The following is a 20,477-nucleotide window of genomic DNA, read 5'->3' as shown; positions in this document are numbered from 1 at the left end:
TACCTGACACCTAATATTAAGGAAGGAAAAATTTATTTATCTTACAGTTTGTGGAGATTTCAGTTTATACTTGGCTGGCTCCAAGGCAGAGTGGCATATGGCAGAGGGCAGAAAACAGCAAAAACAACAAGATCAAAAGGGAGGAGCAGTGGCAAGCAGCCTTTTTCCTTCCCTTATATTGTGTGCAAACTATCCACCCCAGGGTTGGTGTAACACTCACATCTATAATTTCAACATTGGACCATGAATCAATCATAAACTCTAGAAGCCAGCCCCATGACTGCATGAGGCTTTAGGGGGACATCCAGACACAAACAATAACACCCTGGAACCCCTTGCATCTCCCTTATGTTAGCTTTTGGTACCCCCTTCATCCAGAACTGTCAGCCTGGACATAGAAGATGCTTTGAATAAAGCATTAGCCAGAACAATCATACTTGATAACAAAATTTTATTAGGATGAAGTGAAATTAGAAAACATCATGCTTCTCCACTTGTCATTTTTACCTGGAATGACAAGATTGTAAATTGAGTATAAAATAATTTATTCCCCCAGAATCTCCTATTTGGAAAGCAAGAAAAGAAATGCATACAGAATTATTCCCTATGCCACCACACCTAATGTTTAAGGCCTAACAAGTGGTATGCAAAGCATACATTAGTTTAAATACTGGGCTTGAGGAAGACATCTTGCTCTGCCTCCCTCAGGTGGAGGCTCAGCAGAACCTGGCATGTAGGCCTGGAGCTTGCTTTTTGGAGTCTACTATTTTTTTTTGAAACAGAGTCTCGCCATAGTTCAGGCTGGTCTTGAACTCACTCTGTAGCCCCGACTGGCCTGGAAATTGTGACGATTCTCCTGCCTCAGCCTCCTGAGTACTGGGATTACAAGCATGTACCACCATGCCTGGTCTGGAGTCTACTATTAACATCTGTGTTTCAAGAGAACTTAGGCTTGAGGTATCTTCTGGCTTCAAAGGCACAGGTCATGCAGCAGAATTAAAAGCAGAATTATTGTGTTGGTCTCTCTAACATGGGCCGTGAGCCATGACTGGTAAGAGGCAGTTGTGATGTCTTGTCCCTGGTTCCTTATCATGACCCACTCATTAGCAGCTGCTTCTGTGCTGTTAACCAGCTGTGAGTGCTGAACTGGGGACCAGACTGGGGTTCCTGCACAGTCTCCTGCCATGTGGAGAGCAACTTGTGCTGTGAAATATTATTACCCCACATGTAGAGGGGCCCTACTGCAGAGCCCAGAAGTGCATGCAAACAAGCAAGCAAGCAAGGCTCACTCTGCGGGTAAAACATCATATTAGAAAGGAAAACAAGCTTTCCCTGCAAGGGGTCCTATGTAGCCAGAAAGCGACACTGCATTTAGCATTAGCACACCCTGCTGTGCATGATCCCTTCGACCAAGGGCAGAAGCAGCACGGCAAGGATGCCAACCAGAACAGTAGGCTCCCAACTCCGTGCGGGTTCTATGAGGCCATCAGAGGTGGGTGCTGAATGCCTCCCTGGATCTGCACACAGTCCCAGGGGCAAGTTCTACAAATACAGAACTTCTCACTTACTAAACAACTGGACATTCCCTTCAATTTAGGCAAAGCATGCTTACACTCAGAAGCTCTTTTCCTTGTTTTTAACTCTATTTAAGGAAGGGAATAAAATGCAAGTGAAGGGCCCGGAGACTTGTCCACAGAATAGATATGCCCCTCAGACCCAGTACATTTGGTTCCTGATTCCCCCTTCCCACATCCCACCCAGTCTACAAGTAAAACTGGCTGCTGATAAACAATTAAGTTCAGTTGCATAATATAGAGCACTGATAATAAATTCTCATTTCTGCAGGCACCAGACAAGGTTTTGATCATCTCCAATTTATGCTCTTAATACATTTTCCAGCCTCTCCCCTGTACAGTGTCATCATCTTGGCTTGTGGTCCTCAGGGAGCCTTGCCTTCCTTGTGATTACATCTGCACTCTTCATGCCAATTAATTCATCTGGGATTGCCCCAGAGTCTGCTCAAGCTTGAGTTCATAGCTTCCTAGGCCCAGGTCTCCCTCATAGATGTTCTCCTTGCTTGGAGTCTGGGGTGAAGCTTTCTGGTCCGCGTCTGGCCCTGGCGGAGGACTGCAGGGGGAGGAGGTTTGCTCCTGATAAGTCATGGCTAGTTCATCCTGATTTACAATGCAGTCCACATCCTCCTCTTTTAACTGTTCCTGGTTTTGGAAAGACAAAGGGAGAGACAGGTCACTTGATGATGAAGTCAGAGGAAAACAGGGGTACCATTGTGTAAGAAAATAGAATGTTTCTTTTCCTTTTCTTAACTTCCCCATCTTGCCTTGATGGTTTCTGTTTAGGCATGGCTCAGGATTTCCCTGAGTCAGCACTGGAAACTTGGTTCTATCCAGTCAAGAGAGTTCTACAGGCTCAAAATGAGAGCTGTTACAGAACATATGCCGATTAAACATCTTGTTGGGTTAAGGGAGTGAGATGGAATTTAATGGCTATTTCTAACATTGGTACCAACTTGGGTGTAGAGGAGCAAGGAGTTAGCAGGATCTGTGGCTCAGAGTGGAGAGGTTATCTTACGTAGGTTTTGTAATGCTCCCGAATATCACAAAAGTCTCAAAATACAATTCCTGTTATTTTCTACCTTAAAAAGGTGTCCCCTCAGCACATTTCTTGGGGTGAATGTCACAAGGCTAGAAACAGTTGGAAGTTACCATAGAAGATAATGTGGGAAACTAACAATACTGGCTAATAATAATCTTTCTCATACAGAGGTTCTCTTGAAGGGAAGAACTGAAATCTCAGTTCAGTTTCTGTAGGCTCCAGGAGGCTATACTAACTAACTCAAAGAATGAGCACTGGCTGGGTATCATAAGGCATGATTCCCACTTGAGTCTATACCAGAAGTATGTGCAGAGCCATTGAAACACAGTTCGCTGGGACCCAGGCCCATGGTTTCTGGGCTTTGGCCCTAAGAATATGCATTTCTAACCAGTTCCCAAGTGGTGCTGAAGCTTCTGGGCTGGGGACCACACTTTGAGAACTTGCATTATTCTCTTGTGCCCTGCACACGTCTGAGGTGTGTGTTCTAGATTTATGCAAGGGGGCAGCCAGCTGCACATCCTGTAGGGGAACTTTCAACCCTGAGATACTGCTCTTCTCCGATTGCCTGACACTCTGATATGCTGATAATGATTCTAATTGCTTCTCAGCATTCTTTATTCCACCCCTTTGAGCTATAAAGCACAGGCCTAATATTCAAAACCTCAAAACACAGCAGTTTGTGAGGACACATTACTTTTGCTACATTTTCTAAGCTCGTGTTATGGTTAAAAATATTGGTAACAATAAAAAAACTGCATTTTTAAAAAGAAGAATAAGCCAACATCAGCAACAACTGAAAAGAGAAGAGAAATGCTTCTTGGTGCAGCAAATTTAAAAAATGCTTCCTCCTCAAGCCAAGAAATAATAACCCCGACGTTCCCATGCTCATCAATATTCACCAAGCTTGTCCCACGTGGGATACTTTACTCACCCCATAAGCCTGAGGACTGGTCAGCAGCCTGGAAATTGGCCCACACCATTCCGGTAGTGTGGTGGTCAGTGGAGGGCCAGCGTGGGTTAAAATTGGTTTCAGATATCTGGGAAGCCTGTTAAGGAATACTTGTCAGAAGGGAGTTAGGGTTTTGTTTCTCGCGCAGAACGAACCTCTGCATGCTGCTAAAGAGACAGTTATGTTCACCTTTAAATCTCCTATGCCTTCATTTAGGAAGCAATTTGGCCGGCGAAAATTGCTGTTTATAATCTTTGCTTCACACACTTCGCCAGCCCTCCCGATCGCGTTTAATCATGGAGAAATGTCAAATAGTCCGGACTGCACTGGAGAGAGCTGGCTACGGTCCTCTTCCCAGCCCCGCCCCGCCCCCAGCCCACGTCTGCTCTGCTGAGGGAATGCACTCTTAAGAATTACTTGAAACAATAGCATAACAGATTGTAGTTTCTTAAGAGTGCGCAGGTACATTCACAGATCTTGAACCACCAATCGTTTTCACAAAGAAACATGAAGTATTTTTCATAAAGTGTTCAGTTATTTTAGAGCTGGGCAGTGAACACAGATTGTTTTCCAAAAGGCTTTATTTTCATTATTCAACAGTCACTTAGTGCTTCATACACCAATGCATTTCTATACAAATTATGTAAATCGGTTGGTGCCAAGTTTATTCTATTGTCTAGCACCTGTCTTTCTCATCTCTCCACCCCAAAGAGTTTCAGCCAGTTAAAAGAAAAACCTGTTCATCCAAAGCCATTATGTTTCCCTCCAATCTATCAATACTGAAATCCCCAGAGCCTGCCCCAGGTTGTTGTATTATTGTTTTCTTACTCAAAGAAAAGTAGTGGAATTATTTCACCATTCCATCCAAAATGACTTTTAAGCTTTATATTATTTCCTCTGCTGGAGAATATTTCACCTCATCAACTTTCTGAAAAGCTGTAATAAAAAGGAAAAGGGAAAAATGGAGAGGGGTTAACCCTGGTTGGCATGTGCAGAGGCACACTTACCCGCAGGCACTCAGGGTGTGCAAAGATCTTGGAGACGACACCACAGGAGCTGGAGAACACTGCTCTGTCATTTCCCCGATTCCCTGAGCATGTGGGAACAGAGGGACAATGCACCCGGAGGGGACCAGTGATCTGGTTGCCTCTAACTATGAATCATTTGACATCGAAACAGCAGCAAAGTTTGATGCTCATGAGCAAAGCCGGTTAGCATGTAAGGGGAGTGACTGAAAGGATGGTTGAACCAGCAACTTCAGCTGCAAATGAAAACCTTGATTCCTTCTTTTAGAATGGCCTCTGTCCAGCGCAGTTCAGAGTTAGAGGAGAAGTTAAAGTTGGGGATACTGGTGTTTACTGTAACATCTTCTAAATAATGGTATATCTGCAAATTGGAAAAGCCCTCGATCATCTTCTATTAATTTTCATTAAAGTGTTATTTCCTTCATTTTATGGATGATGAAATGGAGGTCTGGAAATATTATTGTTTTAAATAATCCAAAGGCTCCCTTTGCTATTTTGAACCCACCGATGTCATACATTAAAAGATAGTTTATCAGGGTGCTGTGCCCTTCTGCCTTGGTTTGCTAGACAGCAAAGCATGCAGAGCTCAGCTCTTCCAGGGAGCTACAGCCCATGACGGGCTGGGCCGAATGAGGACTCATGATCTTACTAGGCTTCATGGCATACACAGGCCAGTAGAAGGAGGAGGTTGTTTTATGAATGAAGTGAGGTAGACACAACATATATACAACCCAAGTCTAAACCAACATATATACAACCCAGCCAACTTTCCTTCCAGGTGGAAGGGCACCAACCCCTCTCCATCTCTTTAGAGATAACGTTTGGAAAAATGAAGAGGTTGGTTAAGGCTCAAGAGTTTGAGAAAAGCCTGCATAACTTCCACTGAAAAATAAATGCCAGACTTAATGCCAAGTCACACACACATTTAGAACTGGGTAGTGAACACTTTCTTCTTTTAACCGGGATGAGGTTCTCTTTAAATTATGGATAATGCTGTTGGAGAAACACTTCAAGACTAAATCTGTGATTTTTGGTGAATATGAGGACTGGAAAAAATGGGACCAGTCGGCTCCCTCAGGACAGTCTCTGAGATTCGGTCTCAGAGGACACGGACATAAACGCCAGATGTGCCGCTTTGCTGACCACATGACCTGTGGTCTACTTCTTTATCCTCTGAGCCTCAAGTTTTGCTATGATGATTAACTGAAGTAATGTGCGTAGAAATGGTTTTAAACTTTGACATGTTACTCAGATACTATTTATTTTAATTTTGAAATTTACTTTCTGAGCAATGCTTTCTGGAGAAATTGGAAAAGAAAAAAAAAAAAAACAATGTTCCAGTCGTTGATCAGATAATGGTGGGGGACTGATGTCGAGGAGAGAAATAACCGTTGGACACTCTGGGCATTTGATGTAGCATTGAGATTCATGTCCCGTGGATGCTTAAGTGGGTCTCATATTCCAAATGGCTGCTTTGGTTAGAAATTGCTGGGCTAGCATGGAGTGGTGAGTGAGAGGTGGGCAGAATGTATTGATGTAAGACTGCGTGACGCCATTTTGGCTTTCTGGTATCTCAGCAGTGTGAGTCCAAGGGTAGGGCACATCCTTGGTGGCCATAAAAGGGTTGTGCAAAGCACCATGCAGCCACTGAGAGTGATGTGGAGCAAAGTCCATGCATGGCAACATCTCGGCTTTCCCAGTGTTTGCGAAATGCGGTGTGCTCAGTGCCTATCTGCTGAAGTTTTGGTATAAGAAAATACTTAGGGGTATAGGGAATGGAAGCAGATTCTGAGTAACTGCCAAAGAGAGATGAAAGAAGCAGGGTAGAGCCTACAAAAGAGGCTTTCCTGAGGATTAAAGGCTAAGACAGGTCAAACAGGAAGATGGACCAGTTGGGCCTCTGTTATAGACAAAGGGGACCCTGAGAAGAATGGTATTAAAATAAAGTGTTTAAAAATTAGCTTTGTGTTTCATTCACTCACTCATTCATTTGTTCTTTCATGCATTTACATGTTTTTAGTTTTGTTTTATGTGCCAAACTAGTGAGGGAGAGAGACCAGAGACCCGCAAAAAGAAGGCAGCTACATTATAGGTTGGAAAACTCCCTTGTCTCCAGCCTGTGGTCTCCCCAGAAGCAGGGCCCTCTGCTTCACCAGGACAGCATTTGGCATATTTGAGATGTTTAATATATGGTTATTGAATCACTGAAGACAACAGGCTCAGAGATGGCAAACAAGCTGCTCAGTGGAACTCAGCCAATTAATTTATGGCAGAGGTGAATCTGATACTAGGAACTATCACCCCACTGAGCTGTCTTCTTCTGGTTATAGAGACGCTGAGAAACTGGACCTACTTGATGGTATCACTGATTTGGAATCAGGGAACCAGTAACTTCTGAGCAATGTCTGGAATGTGGCTGGATCGCTACGGTTACCTAAATTATTAAACAGTACGAAAATTCTTTTGATCTACAAAAAAACCTCAACTGCAGATTTTACAAAATGTGTTATTTTTCTCATCAGGTTCTAGTACATGTTTGGGGAAGGAGCGCCCCCCTGGGATACTTTTGCTATTGCTAGTTTTGCTTCTCTAATAAGCTAGAAGCACACGGAGACCAAATTGTTAAGCTCTTGGGGAAGAAACAACGGTTTTTCTCATCTTTAAAGGACATAAGTGTGGGAATAGCACTTTGCTTAGTAAAAGCTGGAACTCTACCCAGAATTTAACATGCGTGAAATAGGAAAGACAATTAGCAAATGCATTTTCCTCTTTGGCCTCAGTTATCAGCAGGCCCAGAGCTAAATTTAGTGCTTAACTGCACTAACATCCAAAGTACCTGGTAACACTAATTTCTTTCTTTCTCTTGTTTATGCTGGGTTTGATTATTCTAAAGCATCGTGTTTTGTTCATTGTAAGTTGCCAAAACCAATGGACACACAATTTCCTCATACTTATGCCTCATTTAATAGGGCTTTCCCTTGGTGGGTGAGGAGCAAAAACCCCCAAGGAAAGATCCAGCTGTGCAAATAAATAACAGCCCCTTTGAGGAAACCAAGCCCGATCACTCTCGTTATGAACAAAAATTTTGTCCCTCCCCCAAATTCGTATGTTGAATGAAGCTTGATCTTCCAATACGATGCTCTTTGGATATGGGGTCTAGGGAAAGTGATTAGCATTTGATGAGGTCGTGCTGGGGGTGTAGCTCAGTGGGAGAACACTTACTTGCCTATGTAAGCAGGAAGCCCTAGGTTTGATTCTCAACAACACAGACACACACACACACACACACACACACACACACACACACACACTTCAAAGAGGTCATGAGGAAGGGATCGCATGATGAGATTAGTGCCCTTACAAGAAGAGACACCAGAGAGCTTGCTCTCTGTCCACTGCACACAAACACAAGAGCATGTGAGAACATAGTGAGGAGGAAGCCGTTTGCAAGCCAGGAAGGCAGCCCTCTTCAAACCTGTCTATGCCGGCAGCCTATTCTTGAATTTTAGTCTCCAAAACTGAAAAAGAAAGTGAAGTGATTTAAGTCACCTGCTCTAAGATATTTGTTACGGTACCCCAAGCACACTAAGTCATCCCTTTTCTTTGGACTTCGGGAATAGCTGTGGGATGACATCTATCTTGGCTTTCCCTAAACATGCCTCCGAATGAAAATCACTAGGTCCCAGGACATTTGTTAAAAATTCAAACACCTCCCCATGAGATTCTGATTTGGTAGAACTGGAGAGTGGTCTGGAACTCTTTTCTGACAAGCACCCCATGTGACTGATGCGCAGGTAAATCTGGAACTCAGAGCTGTCTTTCTCTCTCTAGAGTATTGCCCTCAACTTGAGAGTAAAGCCTTAAATAGACAACAAAAATGCTCTCTTACGCCCATTAAGCCGTAAATTTTAGGATGAGAATAGGTATAAGGAAAGTCTATTTGCCCCTGAATCCAGACTCGTGTACTGGCTTCTGCCAGTTGTATCACCTTGTCTGAGGATGGACAGATACTTGGATGAAGAAGACGAGTACTTGACGTTATGTCTGGGAGTGGATTAGTGGGTCACCATGCCTCAGTTCGCAGAGGAAGGCTTTGTACCTACTGGGAGCATTTGTGTGTATTTGTATGTGTTGGCTTGATAAATGGTTTTCATATGAGCCTAAAGTGCTCATCAATGCACAGTTGCATAAAGAAAAGAAGCACACTGATCTCTGATTAGGAATATGCTTCCCCCATCTTCTTATTTGTAATATATTTTAGTATATTTTGTTCTCCTTTTATAGCTGTAGGTGGGTATTATAGTCCCATTTTACAGATCAATACGTGTGCAAACAGATGGCTTTTCAAGTCTCTTCTAATGCGGTCTTCTCTTCCTTGCCAGAGTGCTGTTTAGCTTTTTGTACTAGTTTGTTGCAAAAGATGGCCAGAGATCAATGCCAGGAAGGTGGGAGGGATAGTGAATCCTGGACTGGATTGCTCCAGGCTTGCTCTCTAAGCCTATGTGTTCCTACAGAAAAAAGAGGTACCATTTGCTATTGACTTGCTGATCTCCCACACTGTTGTGTACTAAACATCTGGAGACAGAGCTAGCAGAGGACTTGCCAAATTGTATATGCACCATTGCTCTTTGATTCCAATATACAAATCATGCCCATTCTGTTTGGTTCTCAGGAAATATAGCCTAACAAATTTTTGTGTTCTTCCTCTTTCCCTTGGATGTGTCAGATTCTGGAATCATTCACTACCCTGGCTGGTTAGGTATGTGATCAGCCATTCAGTGGGGCTGGTATTTGGGATTCAGAGAGGAGGAACCCTTCACGAGTCCAACCAAGATATTTTAAGCTCCTCCATCCCTTCGTTCTGTCCGGCTGAGGGAGGAATTCCAGTTCTGCACTGAGTGCTTGCTGGGAATGTGACAGCCTCAGTGTCCTGAATTAATTCAAAACATTTACCTTTCATGGGCATTTTGCCCTTGATTTGGGGAGGAGTCAGGAGCTGCACACTACCAGATCCGGTGAATAAGGCAGGTGAGGGTGCACCATAATGTTTTTAAGAGCCCGCCCTACCATTACATGGTACTTGACAGCCACATTCACCGTCTTTTTTTTATTACATCTCACAGAGCCACAAAAGAGGACTTTCACAACTGCTTCAGAAAGTGGCAAGAATGATAGGATAAGTACATTCAAGCGAGAGGAATATTTTGAGAAGGATTAATGACAATATGCCTTTTACTCTAATAATTTTTAAAGAATTTAAACATTCATCATATTCTTTGAGCACACTTTGCATGCGGTCCTTTTTGGTCAACAGATCCTAACATCCACTGTCTTAAAGGAAATTGCCCTGGACAAGTACAGGGCCAGAAAGAAAGCAGCAGATGCTGGGGTAAACACTGGTGGATACTCAGGACCACCTGGAGCAAGCCAGAGGAAAGGACTGTGATGAGACCCCTCAGCCTGGTACCTCAGGCCTGCACTCACTTGTCCATTTGGAGAAGTGCTCTTCCTTCGGGTCTGGACTGCTGGGCCCTTTCTTCGAGGTAGCTTCCTGGACCTGCTTGTTGATTTGCTTCAGTTCCACCCTGGCTCCATGGTAATGTGCACCTGTCTGAGAGCTGTTGTCAGATTGTCCCAAAACTTACTCTTCTCATCCTCATCCTCTTCTCTAGTCTCTGAGCTCCTTAAAGGCCATAACTTGATTATACCTTAATATTGTTATCGCAAACAGAAACTAGGGCTGGGCAAACCTCCCAAATCCAAGGTACACCTAGGGAAATCATATAAAGCAAGGGAACCACCTGTGCTAACACACAGAATTTGGTCACCCATCCCCCCAATTCTTCCCAGGTGTATTGTCTGCATCACAACTCCTCCTTCCTCCCACAAGGTTCCTACTATCCTGATTTTTGTACCAATTATGTCCATAAACTTGCAGTTTTATCACCCAAGTGCATATTCCTACTCACTACCACTTGGGCTTGCTTACTTTAAAACTGTGTGGACAGTATCTTGTAACCTATAGGCTTCTCCTCCACCCTTTCCATTTCTTTACAATTTATCTGCACACAAACCCGGACCATTTGACCTCTGATTTCCCACAGTCTGGATTTTGCTGATTGAAAATATATACACAGCTCAAGTGTTTCTCTGCCTTTGGTATTTTGTGAAAATTTCCAGCTGAATCCAGAGGCTGGATCAGACTAAGGTTCTAGTCTGTCCCTTCAGCAAGATGAAAAAGGGGATATCACATTTGATTGTCCCTCTGTGTGATCCTAGCAGCCACTAAACTGATAGGTAGTATACATATTAGACCACTTTGGATTGGAAAAATAGTGGAATTCCAATTATATACTTTAAATATATCATTTTGTTAGGTGGAATACTTTTATAAAGAGGCACCCATTTATCCAGTTCGTATAGTCAGTGGTACAGCTGATATAGGAAAAGAATACTTGGGGCTGGGGATTTAGCTCAGCGGCACAGGGCTTGCCTGGCAAGCGCAAGGTCGTGAGTTCGATTCCTGGTACTGGAAAAAAACCAAAAAAAAAAAAAAAAAATAGAGGAAAAGAATACTGGACTCACTCCATGTGCTTACCAGCTTTCAAGACAATGATTTATTCTCTTACAGTCGCTAAAGATGACTAATTCTTTGTTCATCTATCACTATAAATTAATGCATTTAAGTGTATTTGATTGCAGTTATCATGGTTGTAGCTCAAATTGACCCGTGTGAGTGTTTCCAGTTTGGCTCCAGAGTCCTGTTTCTTTTTTTTTTTTTTTTTTTTTTTTTTCTCCGGTACCGGGAACCGAACTCACGAGCTTGGGCTTGCCAGGCAGGCGCTTTTGCCGCTGAGCTAAATCCCCAGCCCCACAGAGTCCTGTTTCTATGATGCCGGAATTGTTGGTAACTTCCTTATCATCTGTAACACAAATTTTTCTGAGCTTATATTGTACATATCCCAACTCAGACCTTGAATCAAACATTTCTCCCAAATTCCATGTTTTTTTTTTGGTGGTAAGTGATATTTCCAAACTATAATCTGGATGCAAAGAGTTGCTATGCACAGTGGCGTTGGTAGTGGTTAATAATGGATTTTTAAAAAAGCCTGAGCAAGGAATGATGGTATATACTTGTAACGTAGCACTTAAGGAGGCTGAAGCAGGAGGGTTGCAAATTCAAATTCTGGCTCATCAGTGTAGTAGGAACCTCTCTGAAAATTAAAAAATAAAAATATTATAAAATGGTGTAAGGTTATAGCTCAGTGGTAGGACCCCTGGTTGATCCCTAGTTCTGAAAAAAAAAAAAAAAAAAAAAAAAAAAAGATTGGATTTGTAACACTTTCCAGCTTTCATGGTCTCATTAATGGCTGATGTCAGGCTACTAGCACAAAGTCATGGAATGCAGAGTTGGGAGAAATGTATAATTTGTCTTCATCCAGTCTCACTAGATATCTCACGAACATCTACAGATCTGATTCTCCAGGACACAAAGAATAATATAATTGGAATATTCCACAATTACTAGTTTGTTTTTTTCCTATGCCATACACATAAAAGTCTCAGAATAATACTGATATTACCACCATAATAATCACCTGAAACAAAACATTTTTGCATATCCTTCAACATTTTTTTGGATTAAAACTTCCTTTGTCGTCTAACTTCCCATTTACAAAAAACAAACAAACAAACAAAAAACAAAAAAAAACCCTGTAGTATAACTATAGATAATTTTCCTTTATCTATTTTGTCTGGACATATTCTAACCTCTCCCTCTTTACCTACGTTTAGTTCCAGATCTGCAAGTTACTGTGTATCAAATGCTCACCTTCAGGCCTTATCAATATCTCCCTAGTCTCCCTGGGACCCTGTGGTGACTCTTGTTATAGAAGGAGACAACTTCCACTTTCTGTACAAATCTAGTTTTAGGGACATTTTTCCAAAACATTCCAACTACACTTTCCAGGGAGTACAGGTGGCCCGTAAGGGTCCCTGGGAACTTCTAGTGTTTCCTCTCTCCTCCTGCACAGCCACTGGGGCTGTTAGTAGCTTGTTTGCAACCTCTTGTAATTTGGGGCTTATGAGAAAACTTGCTGCTCATTTTGTTGTAAATGTGTCCAGGAATTTTTGGCTTTGTTATCTCATCTTTCTGCCTGTTTTTTATAGAGGTTTCGGGAGATTTAAAGCATATGGTATTGACCTCACTGCCATCTTCCCAGGATCTTCCAGGAACTGTATCGTATTCAATCTTCTGTCTTGTGGTTAGTAAGTGTCTAGCATATCAGTAGTGAATAGGAACATGGTCTATTTTTATGTTATATTCGTGAGCTTGTTAGGCTGGTGAGATTTGTCCATGATCCAGCTCAGAATTATCAAAACGAACAGCCTGTGTTACAGCCAGGTGAGCCAGGTGATGCCAGGAACAATGGTTATTAGCTTTCCTTGACAGCAGACTGTACCTCTGAAAAAATGCCAGCATGCTCATCATTTGTGAGCAATTTCACATGACATTCCAGAGAGTTCCCAGCTATCTTATACCCACCCGCTCTGCTCAAGAGGCCTTTGTTCGGCAACTCTGTCCAGGGTGATTAAGTATTAAGAACCAGGGCAGACTAGGGGCTGATAAGGTGGTATGTTTACTGTCACACTGGTATTGGGAGCTGGTTTGGGCAGGGATATCTACAGGATCTCCCTATCCAGTGCTGACCTAATTCTATTTGGTATTTCAGATCCAGACAAGCTAGGGACAGAGAAAGAGTGGCAGGGTTTGTCGGAAAGGTTAAAGCAAAGAAGACAGTTCTAGCATGAAAAGTAACCAGCTAACTCAGCACGTGGAAGTATTGGAATCATGAGGCTGGAGGAACCCGAGAGTTCATCTGATCCACATCCATGGGTCTTAATACAGAAGAAAGTCTAAACCCAGGAATTCTCCAAGCTGGTCACCTGATCTCTGCATCTGAATCTTCTGTTGTGCCTGTTAAAATGTAGATTCCCAGAGCCTTGAAGTGGACCCCCTCGGGTGGGCCTAGTAACCCACACTTTAACACAGCCTCAGTGCTGCCGAGCACAATGGCTTGAGGTCTCTGGGGGGACTGAGTGTGGAGACATTGCATGATTGAGCTGGGTAGTGAAGTAGTTACTGCAACAACCTTACTTTTATTTACTATTATTGCTTTTCCTCCTGCTACTGTGTCTTTAAAACTTGTCTCTTTGGGCACATGGCAAGATCAACAAATTTCTGGGATCTTTGCTGCCTATGAGATGCAGATGAATTCCTCTTGTGCCATATGGTTTGTTACATTTGGCTTGAGTTGTTTTGGAAGAGAACAGTTCTAGAGGAATATTCTGCTGCCCCTCTTATGGAGTGAGTTTTGCGGGTCCTCTGGTTAAAAGAAGGGCCACCCGGATCCACAGCCTTTCTGTTAGCTCACAAGGATTTTGATAACAGGTCTGAAGTTACTTCCCTGACAGTGAGTGAAAGAACTATGAACTCTGAGAAGTAATCTACTCCCATGTTCCAAGTCTCCACTCTGGTTTTTGGGAAAATTGTCATTTAATAACTCTCTCTGGTCTTTTTTTTTTTCTGGTGGTACTGGATATTGGACCCAGGACCTTCACACACACCTACATCCCCAGCTTTACTCTGAGATAGGGTCTCTAAAAGTTGCCCCAGCTGGGCTGGAACTTGCAGTCCTCCTTGCCTCAACTTCCCGGAGTGCTTGGATTATAGATGTGCACCACCATGGCCGGCTTGATTTGTGGGAGTTGGAGTTTTAGCTGGCTAGTCCAGAATTCACTTTTAAAACAGAGATTGCCAAACCGGGTGTGGAGGCACATGCCTGTAGTCCCAGCACTTTGGAGGCTGGGGCAGCAAGATCATTGTGAGTTCGAGGCCAGCCTGGGCTACACAGCAAGGCCCTGTCTCAAAAAACAAAACAGAACAAAACAAAACAACACAGCAGAACAAAAAAAAAAAAAAAAAAAAAAAACAAGAATGACAGAAACTGCCAGTCCTGCGCATTCCTTCTCAGGCTCATCTAGCACCCTCAGGGCTGGGCCCTCCCCCTAAATTCCCGTACAGAGTAAGAGCCTGAGAGGGACTTAGTTCGCTCTGTGTGCATGGACAGGGATCCCATGGGGATAACATAAACAAATTGTCCTCTACCTTTGGGAAGAGAAGAACAGTCACTTCCCCGCAAGCAACTGCCGCATAGGTTCCTTGGCCACGATTTCAGCGCACCGAGGAAACTGACCTCAGTGCCCGCGGGAGGAGGACAGCAACACACTGACGCCAAACCCTGACCGCGGAGGACCTGACCACTGCGACAGCTTCTTAATATGAACAAAAGTCTCCAAATCTCTGTGTCTTAATGTTCTCATTAGCGGGGAGACGCATGATGCACGGTTAGATCTGGCTAAGTAATTATTCGGAGAGTATAATTACCCTGTGCGTTCATTTCCTAGCTTCCATAGCCAAGTATCACAAACAGGGTGGCTGTAAACCATAGAATTTATTATCTCGGTTCTAAAGGCTAGAAGTCCAGGATTAAGGTGCTGGCGATTAGATTCATTCTTAGGGCTCTGAGGACAAATACGTTCCATGCCTCTTCTGCCTTTTGGTGGCTTATAAATGAGGTGCTTTCCTCGTACTTTCACCTTTTGTGTGTGCTGTTTTCCCTGTTTTTTTTTTAATGTCTCTTCTCATGACCACCTTCTTGTAAGCAAACCGATGACCTTGGACAAGTGGCCACCCTATTCCAGACGACTTCTTATCTGGATTTAACTGAGTACACACTAACCTATTCCCACGTAGGTTTACACTTTGAGGTCCTGGGGATTAGGACTTTAGCACATCTTTCTTGGGTGGAAACAAGTTAGCCCATCATGCCTTGATGCTTCTGAGGAATCCCAAGTCTTCTGTTTATTTATTTATGCCTTTTGTTGTAGTTAAAAAGACAGACAAGGGGCTGGGGATTTAGCTCAGCGGCACAGTGCCTGCCTGGCAAGCGCAAGGTCTTGAGTTCGGTTCCCGGTACCAGAAAAAAAACAAAACAAACAAACAAAAAAAAGTAAAAAGACAGACAGACAGACTTGGTTTGAACAATAACTCTGTTATATATCATCTATGACTATCCAAATTTTATGAGCCCTTTGAACCTTGTAAAATGGAAATAAGTCACAATAGCGACCTGGTAGAGAAGAAAATTAAATGAGATTAAAAATAGGCACAAATTTTAGCACCATTCTGGGCTCATAATAAGCATTGAATAGATGCTAGCTAGCATATCATTTTTCCTCTGTGTCTCTTGAGGAGTTATAAATATTAGAAATACATTTCAGTCAATTTACTCATGTCACACCTCTTCCATGCCCTTTCTTTGGCTGGCTGCAGGAGCCCTGAGAAAAGTATTGCAGAGTTTCTCCCTGAGGGTTCCTGCTCTTCTTTTCTTCCCATGGGGTCTGCAGGGAGGCCCTGTTCATTAAATGACTGCTGTCACAGTTTCATAACAGGATTTCAATGGGGCACTCACAGGATGAAGGGCCGCACCTAGGAATGACCATGTTTCCACTGAAGTGAGGCGTTTGCTTCTCATACTAGGCCTCAAGTTTTTATTTATTTATTTATTTATTTTAAATTTTTTGTCTTTTTGAGACAGAGTCTCACTATGCAGTTCAGGCTGGTCTTGAACTCACTTTGTAGCCCAGGCTGGCCTCAAACTCGCAGTGATCCTCCTGCCTCAGCCTCCTGAGTGCTGGGATTACAGGTGTGCACCACCACACCCAGCAGGCCTCAGGTGTTTAATGTCACCTTACAGCAGAGCTTTCTCATCACCCTGTTTGTTTCTTAGGACCCTGGTTGTCTTTGAGGACACTTTCTAAATTTCCCACACTTCATGGGCACTTTCTCTTCCTGACTTCTTCTTTCAGTGGACCTCTTAGTAGGATGCCTGCCCTCCTGCTCTCTGAGGAAGATAAAGTTTACACACACACACACACACCAGCAATGTTGACTATAACCCACTGAGTTTGTTGCAGGTGACATGAGGTTATTTTTGAACTATGGAATGAAAATTGTTCAGGGAATATTAGACACTCTGTTTTCTTTAAGGACTCACAAAGGAGAATGCTTTGTTGTTCCAGGGCCATATGTCATAAATAATATCTTCTCTCCAGGCACACTTTTTTTTTCTCTCAGATGTAGTCAGTTTCAAAGTTTTTTTCATCTCCAGCTCCAACTAGAGATACATTTTATGTTTTACTCAGTATATGACTCAATATCTGCTCAACCAAATACAAATAAAACTAAAATCACTTCTGTGGTGCACTTGAAACCTATTTTCTTTTCTGTTGTGTTCTATTCTATTCTATTCTATTCTATTCTATTCTTCTATTCATTTTCTATTCTATTCTATTCTCCTCTACTCTATGCTACTCCACTCCACTCCACTCCACTCTACTCTACTCTACTCCATCCCATCCCATCCCATCCCATCCCACCCCATCCCATCCCATCCTATCCTATCCTATCCCATCCCATCCCATCCCATTCCTGCTGTCTTCTATTCTATTCATTGTGGACATTGCTGGCAGTGTTTACCAATGTTCAAATCTCCTCTTTTAGGTTCCTAGAGCAGGTGCCTTGGCAATGTCAAGGTAGGCAATATTATGTGGCTAATTCTGGCCAATGTGCTACTGTCATGAGTGACTAGCATCATTTTTGCATAAAAACACAAGAAGCCAGCAGGTGACACTGCCACTGGCTGTTCCCCCACAGTAACCAAGAAGGCCTCAGGCTGAAACAGCAGAGACACAGGTCAGTGTCCAGGTGCTCGAGTCACCACGAGAGAGACAGTTGCTCTAGAGAATCCCCCATGTCCTTTGCAGCTTTTATGTAAGAGGGGAACTCAAGTCTGCTGGGTGAGCCCTGAGAGTTTGGAAATGTTTGTTACCTCGGTGTAGCCTATCCCATTCTGACTAAGATAGACTAAATACTCCTTTTCTGACATGCTCAGAGCTGGGGCATTTTGGATTTCGGTATTTTTGAAAATTTTGGTATACAGTATTTATATGTAACAGTGCAATGATAGATCTAAGTCTAAACACAAAATGCATTTTATGTTTCTTATACACCTCATCAAATAGCCTGCAGATAATTTTATGCCATGTTTTTAGTGCATCTGAGTTCTGAGGTCAGGTGTGGAATTCTCTACTTTGGCATAGTGCTGGTGGTCAAAGAATTTCAGATTTTAGACCATTTTGAAGTTTGGATTTTCAGATTAGATATTCTCAACCTGTATAGAATTGTCTTCTACTTCACATTAAAAATACTGGTTCTGAGCTATTGAAATGACTCATTAAAGGTCTTCACATACAGTATGGAAATCATTTCTCCACAGCATCTGTGACCTGCATAGCTCCAAGTGGAGTCGGAGAGCTACCTGGAGGAGGGTGAACACATAGCTGCATGGTTTTCCTCCAGCTCTAACTCTCTGGGATTAAATGACTTGAGCAGCACAGGTTTTGTGACCAGAGTGAATTTTGTTGCAATTTCTTTAGCAGAGGAAGCGCCAGAGTCTAGTTGCAAAACGGAACGGTGGACTTATTCTGTAGGCTTCTTCTGTTTACATCTATACGGATCCCCATTTGGGACTCATGTCCTGCGCCTTAACAATAGGCCTGTGTCCAGTGAGAATCCAGATTAGGAGTGGATCCTGCTGACTATGAAAAGAAGTTGACACACATGCATGGTTGCTGCAACTGTACTGTCCAGTATTGAGCCTGGCGGCCCTTATCTTGGCTGTGTCTTTGTGAGGTTCTCAATCTATACCGAACACCCCTCACCCTGCCACCCTGCTAGCCTTCTAGCCTTACTCCCCACACGCTTTCACAAGTCTTAGTTTATGATAAATGAAACTAAACCCGATTTCCATGTACGTTTTGTTTCACTGTGTCTCTGGGCCCTTGCCTGTGCTGTCCCTTCCACTTGAATAGCATTTTTTTTTTATCACCTTGGCACCTGGAAGCCCTAAATCCCCTCAGATACAGCTCTTCTGTAACTTCTCTGCCTCTGAAGTCCCACTGGTGTTTTATGTACCATCGTCCTAGCACTTGTAACTCTGTCTCACGTTGTATGTCTTATAGCTTGGTGCTCTTGTTCTGCCTGCATCGTGAACCAGAGCTGTTCTCCTTTGGTTTTTTCATCTTAGGATTCTACATACATTCCACCTATGGATGGCCATAACGACTGATTAGGAAACCTACTCACCTCAGAAGACAAGGTTGAGGCCCCAATTCCCCAGATCCCCCAGGTACTTAACAGACTTGTATCTTTCCACACATGTCTTTAATGTCCTTCCTTACTTTGTCTTTCTGCGAAGTCCCCCCCCCATCCTTTTTTCAGGATCACCAAAGGAAGTCTCTATTTTAACAGAGCCTGTGCTGCATTACAGAGGAGGACACAGGAGGACACAGGAGGCAGCCTTCCTTGACTAAAACCTCCGAAGTGGCCGGGGAGGGCTGCATATGTAGCAGCTTGCAGGCCTATTGCAGTGAGGGTGAGGGCTGAAACCCACAGAATCTTCTGGAAGGTTTGCTATGTTCCTGACATACAAGTTACAAGATGCTCCATTCTCTCCTTCTGGATAGAATTTTCAAGGTCCCCTTTGGGCTGTGTTCTAGTTACTGCTTCTTCAAGAGGGTGAGAAGGCCCATTTATTCTTTAAAGCTTGTAGGGTAGACTGATACTTGTCTACCCAACTTCTAGTCTCCCTTCCCTTCTGATAAAAGCCCTAATCTGTTAAGGCGTTCTAGCTCTTCAGCAGATTGAGTGGCCAACAAAATGGAAGAAATTGCTACGTAGAATTTCTAGCTTGTTAAAGAGATTATCAATTTTGTCCCTTCTCCCTGCCTGCCTGGAACTTCAGTGAGCTGTCTTGAATTCCAGCAGCCATTTTGAGTTCAAGAGGTAAACTTGATTATAGAAGCTATATCCTAATAAGGTTGACAGAGAAGAAAGATAAGACTGTGGGAATACTGATTACATCTCAGAGTTTAATTACCAGTCAGAAGTACCTAGTACCAGACTTTTACTGAGCCTAAATATTTCTATTTTGATCAAGTCATAGTTATTTGGATTTTTGTGTCCTATGCAGCCAGAATAACCCTAATAGATAAATGGCCTAATTCAAACAGTGCTTCTTCTTTGTTACTGCTCTCTACCCCATTAGAGAATGTCTTCCCTAGGGTTCCCACAAGTCTTCACTTGGATCTCTTTGATTATGTTTATTATACCAGACTTATTTGACTATCTATCTCCTCTCCTATTAGACTGTGAGCTCCTTGAGGGATGAACATTGTCTCATTTCTCTGCATCCACAAGAACTTCCTGCTCTATAGATAGAGAGAAGTCCTTTCACATGATGTTTGTTGAACTGAATTAACTTGAAAGGGATTTAGGGTTTTCTGTTAATATACAAGTTCTTTGGGGAGGGTTATTACCTGAAACTTGCCCTTTCTTTTGGATTTCCTTGGTAAGCAATCAAGTCATGAGGAATCACGCTGGGTGGGGCTTAGAGGTGAGCAGGGCTGTGACTGTGACTGCAGGGGCGGTGGGACACAAGGATCCATGGATTTCAGCCTGTCAGGATTTCCCTAAGGCAGATTTTGCTTGCCCTTACCTTGTGCTACATACAAAACCCCCACGTCCATGCACCAGGAAGGCCTTGCATTGCTCCTCCTGCTGCTTGCAAGGCAAAGCTTTCCTCCTGAGACTGGGTATCACAGATAACTGGCTCCTCGGGCACACCCGTGCGTCTCCCCCAAAAGCTGCAGCCTTGTCCCTTCAGTACCCCCAAGCCACTTTGGAAAGCTCCTTTGCTCTTGAATTG

General features: G+C 43.2%; 1 protein-coding gene across 3 annotated transcripts in view; it reads right to left on the bottom strand.

The window, feature by feature from the left end:
• Positions 1-436: 436 nt before the first annotated feature.
• Slc9a9 (solute carrier family 9, subfamily A (NHE9, cation proton antiporter 9), member 9) overlaps positions 437-20,477 on the bottom strand; it is a 611,715-nt gene continuing 591,674 nt past the window's right edge. For all 3 annotated transcript variants that reach the window (XM_005407730.2, XM_005407728.2, XM_005407729.2), the window contains 2 exons: positions 3,545-3,650; positions 437-2,216 (listed from right to left, as the gene is read on the bottom strand). In XM_005407730.2, the coding sequence (XP_005407787.1) occupies positions 1,989-2,216; positions 3,545-3,650 (334 nt within the window). In that variant the 3' untranslated portion in view covers positions 437-1,988. The remainder of the gene's footprint in view (positions 2,217-3,544; positions 3,651-20,477) is intronic.

This window comes from Chinchilla lanigera, unplaced genomic scaffold, assembly GCF_000276665.1.
Source record: "Chinchilla lanigera isolate Chin_1 unplaced genomic scaffold, ChiLan1.0 scaffold00107, whole genome shotgun sequence".
Classification (NCBI taxonomy): Eukaryota; Metazoa; Chordata; class Mammalia; order Rodentia; family Chinchillidae; genus Chinchilla; species Chinchilla lanigera.
The sequence above is the reverse complement of the archived record's forward strand: the minus strand, read 5'-3'. Positions and strand labels throughout refer to the sequence as shown.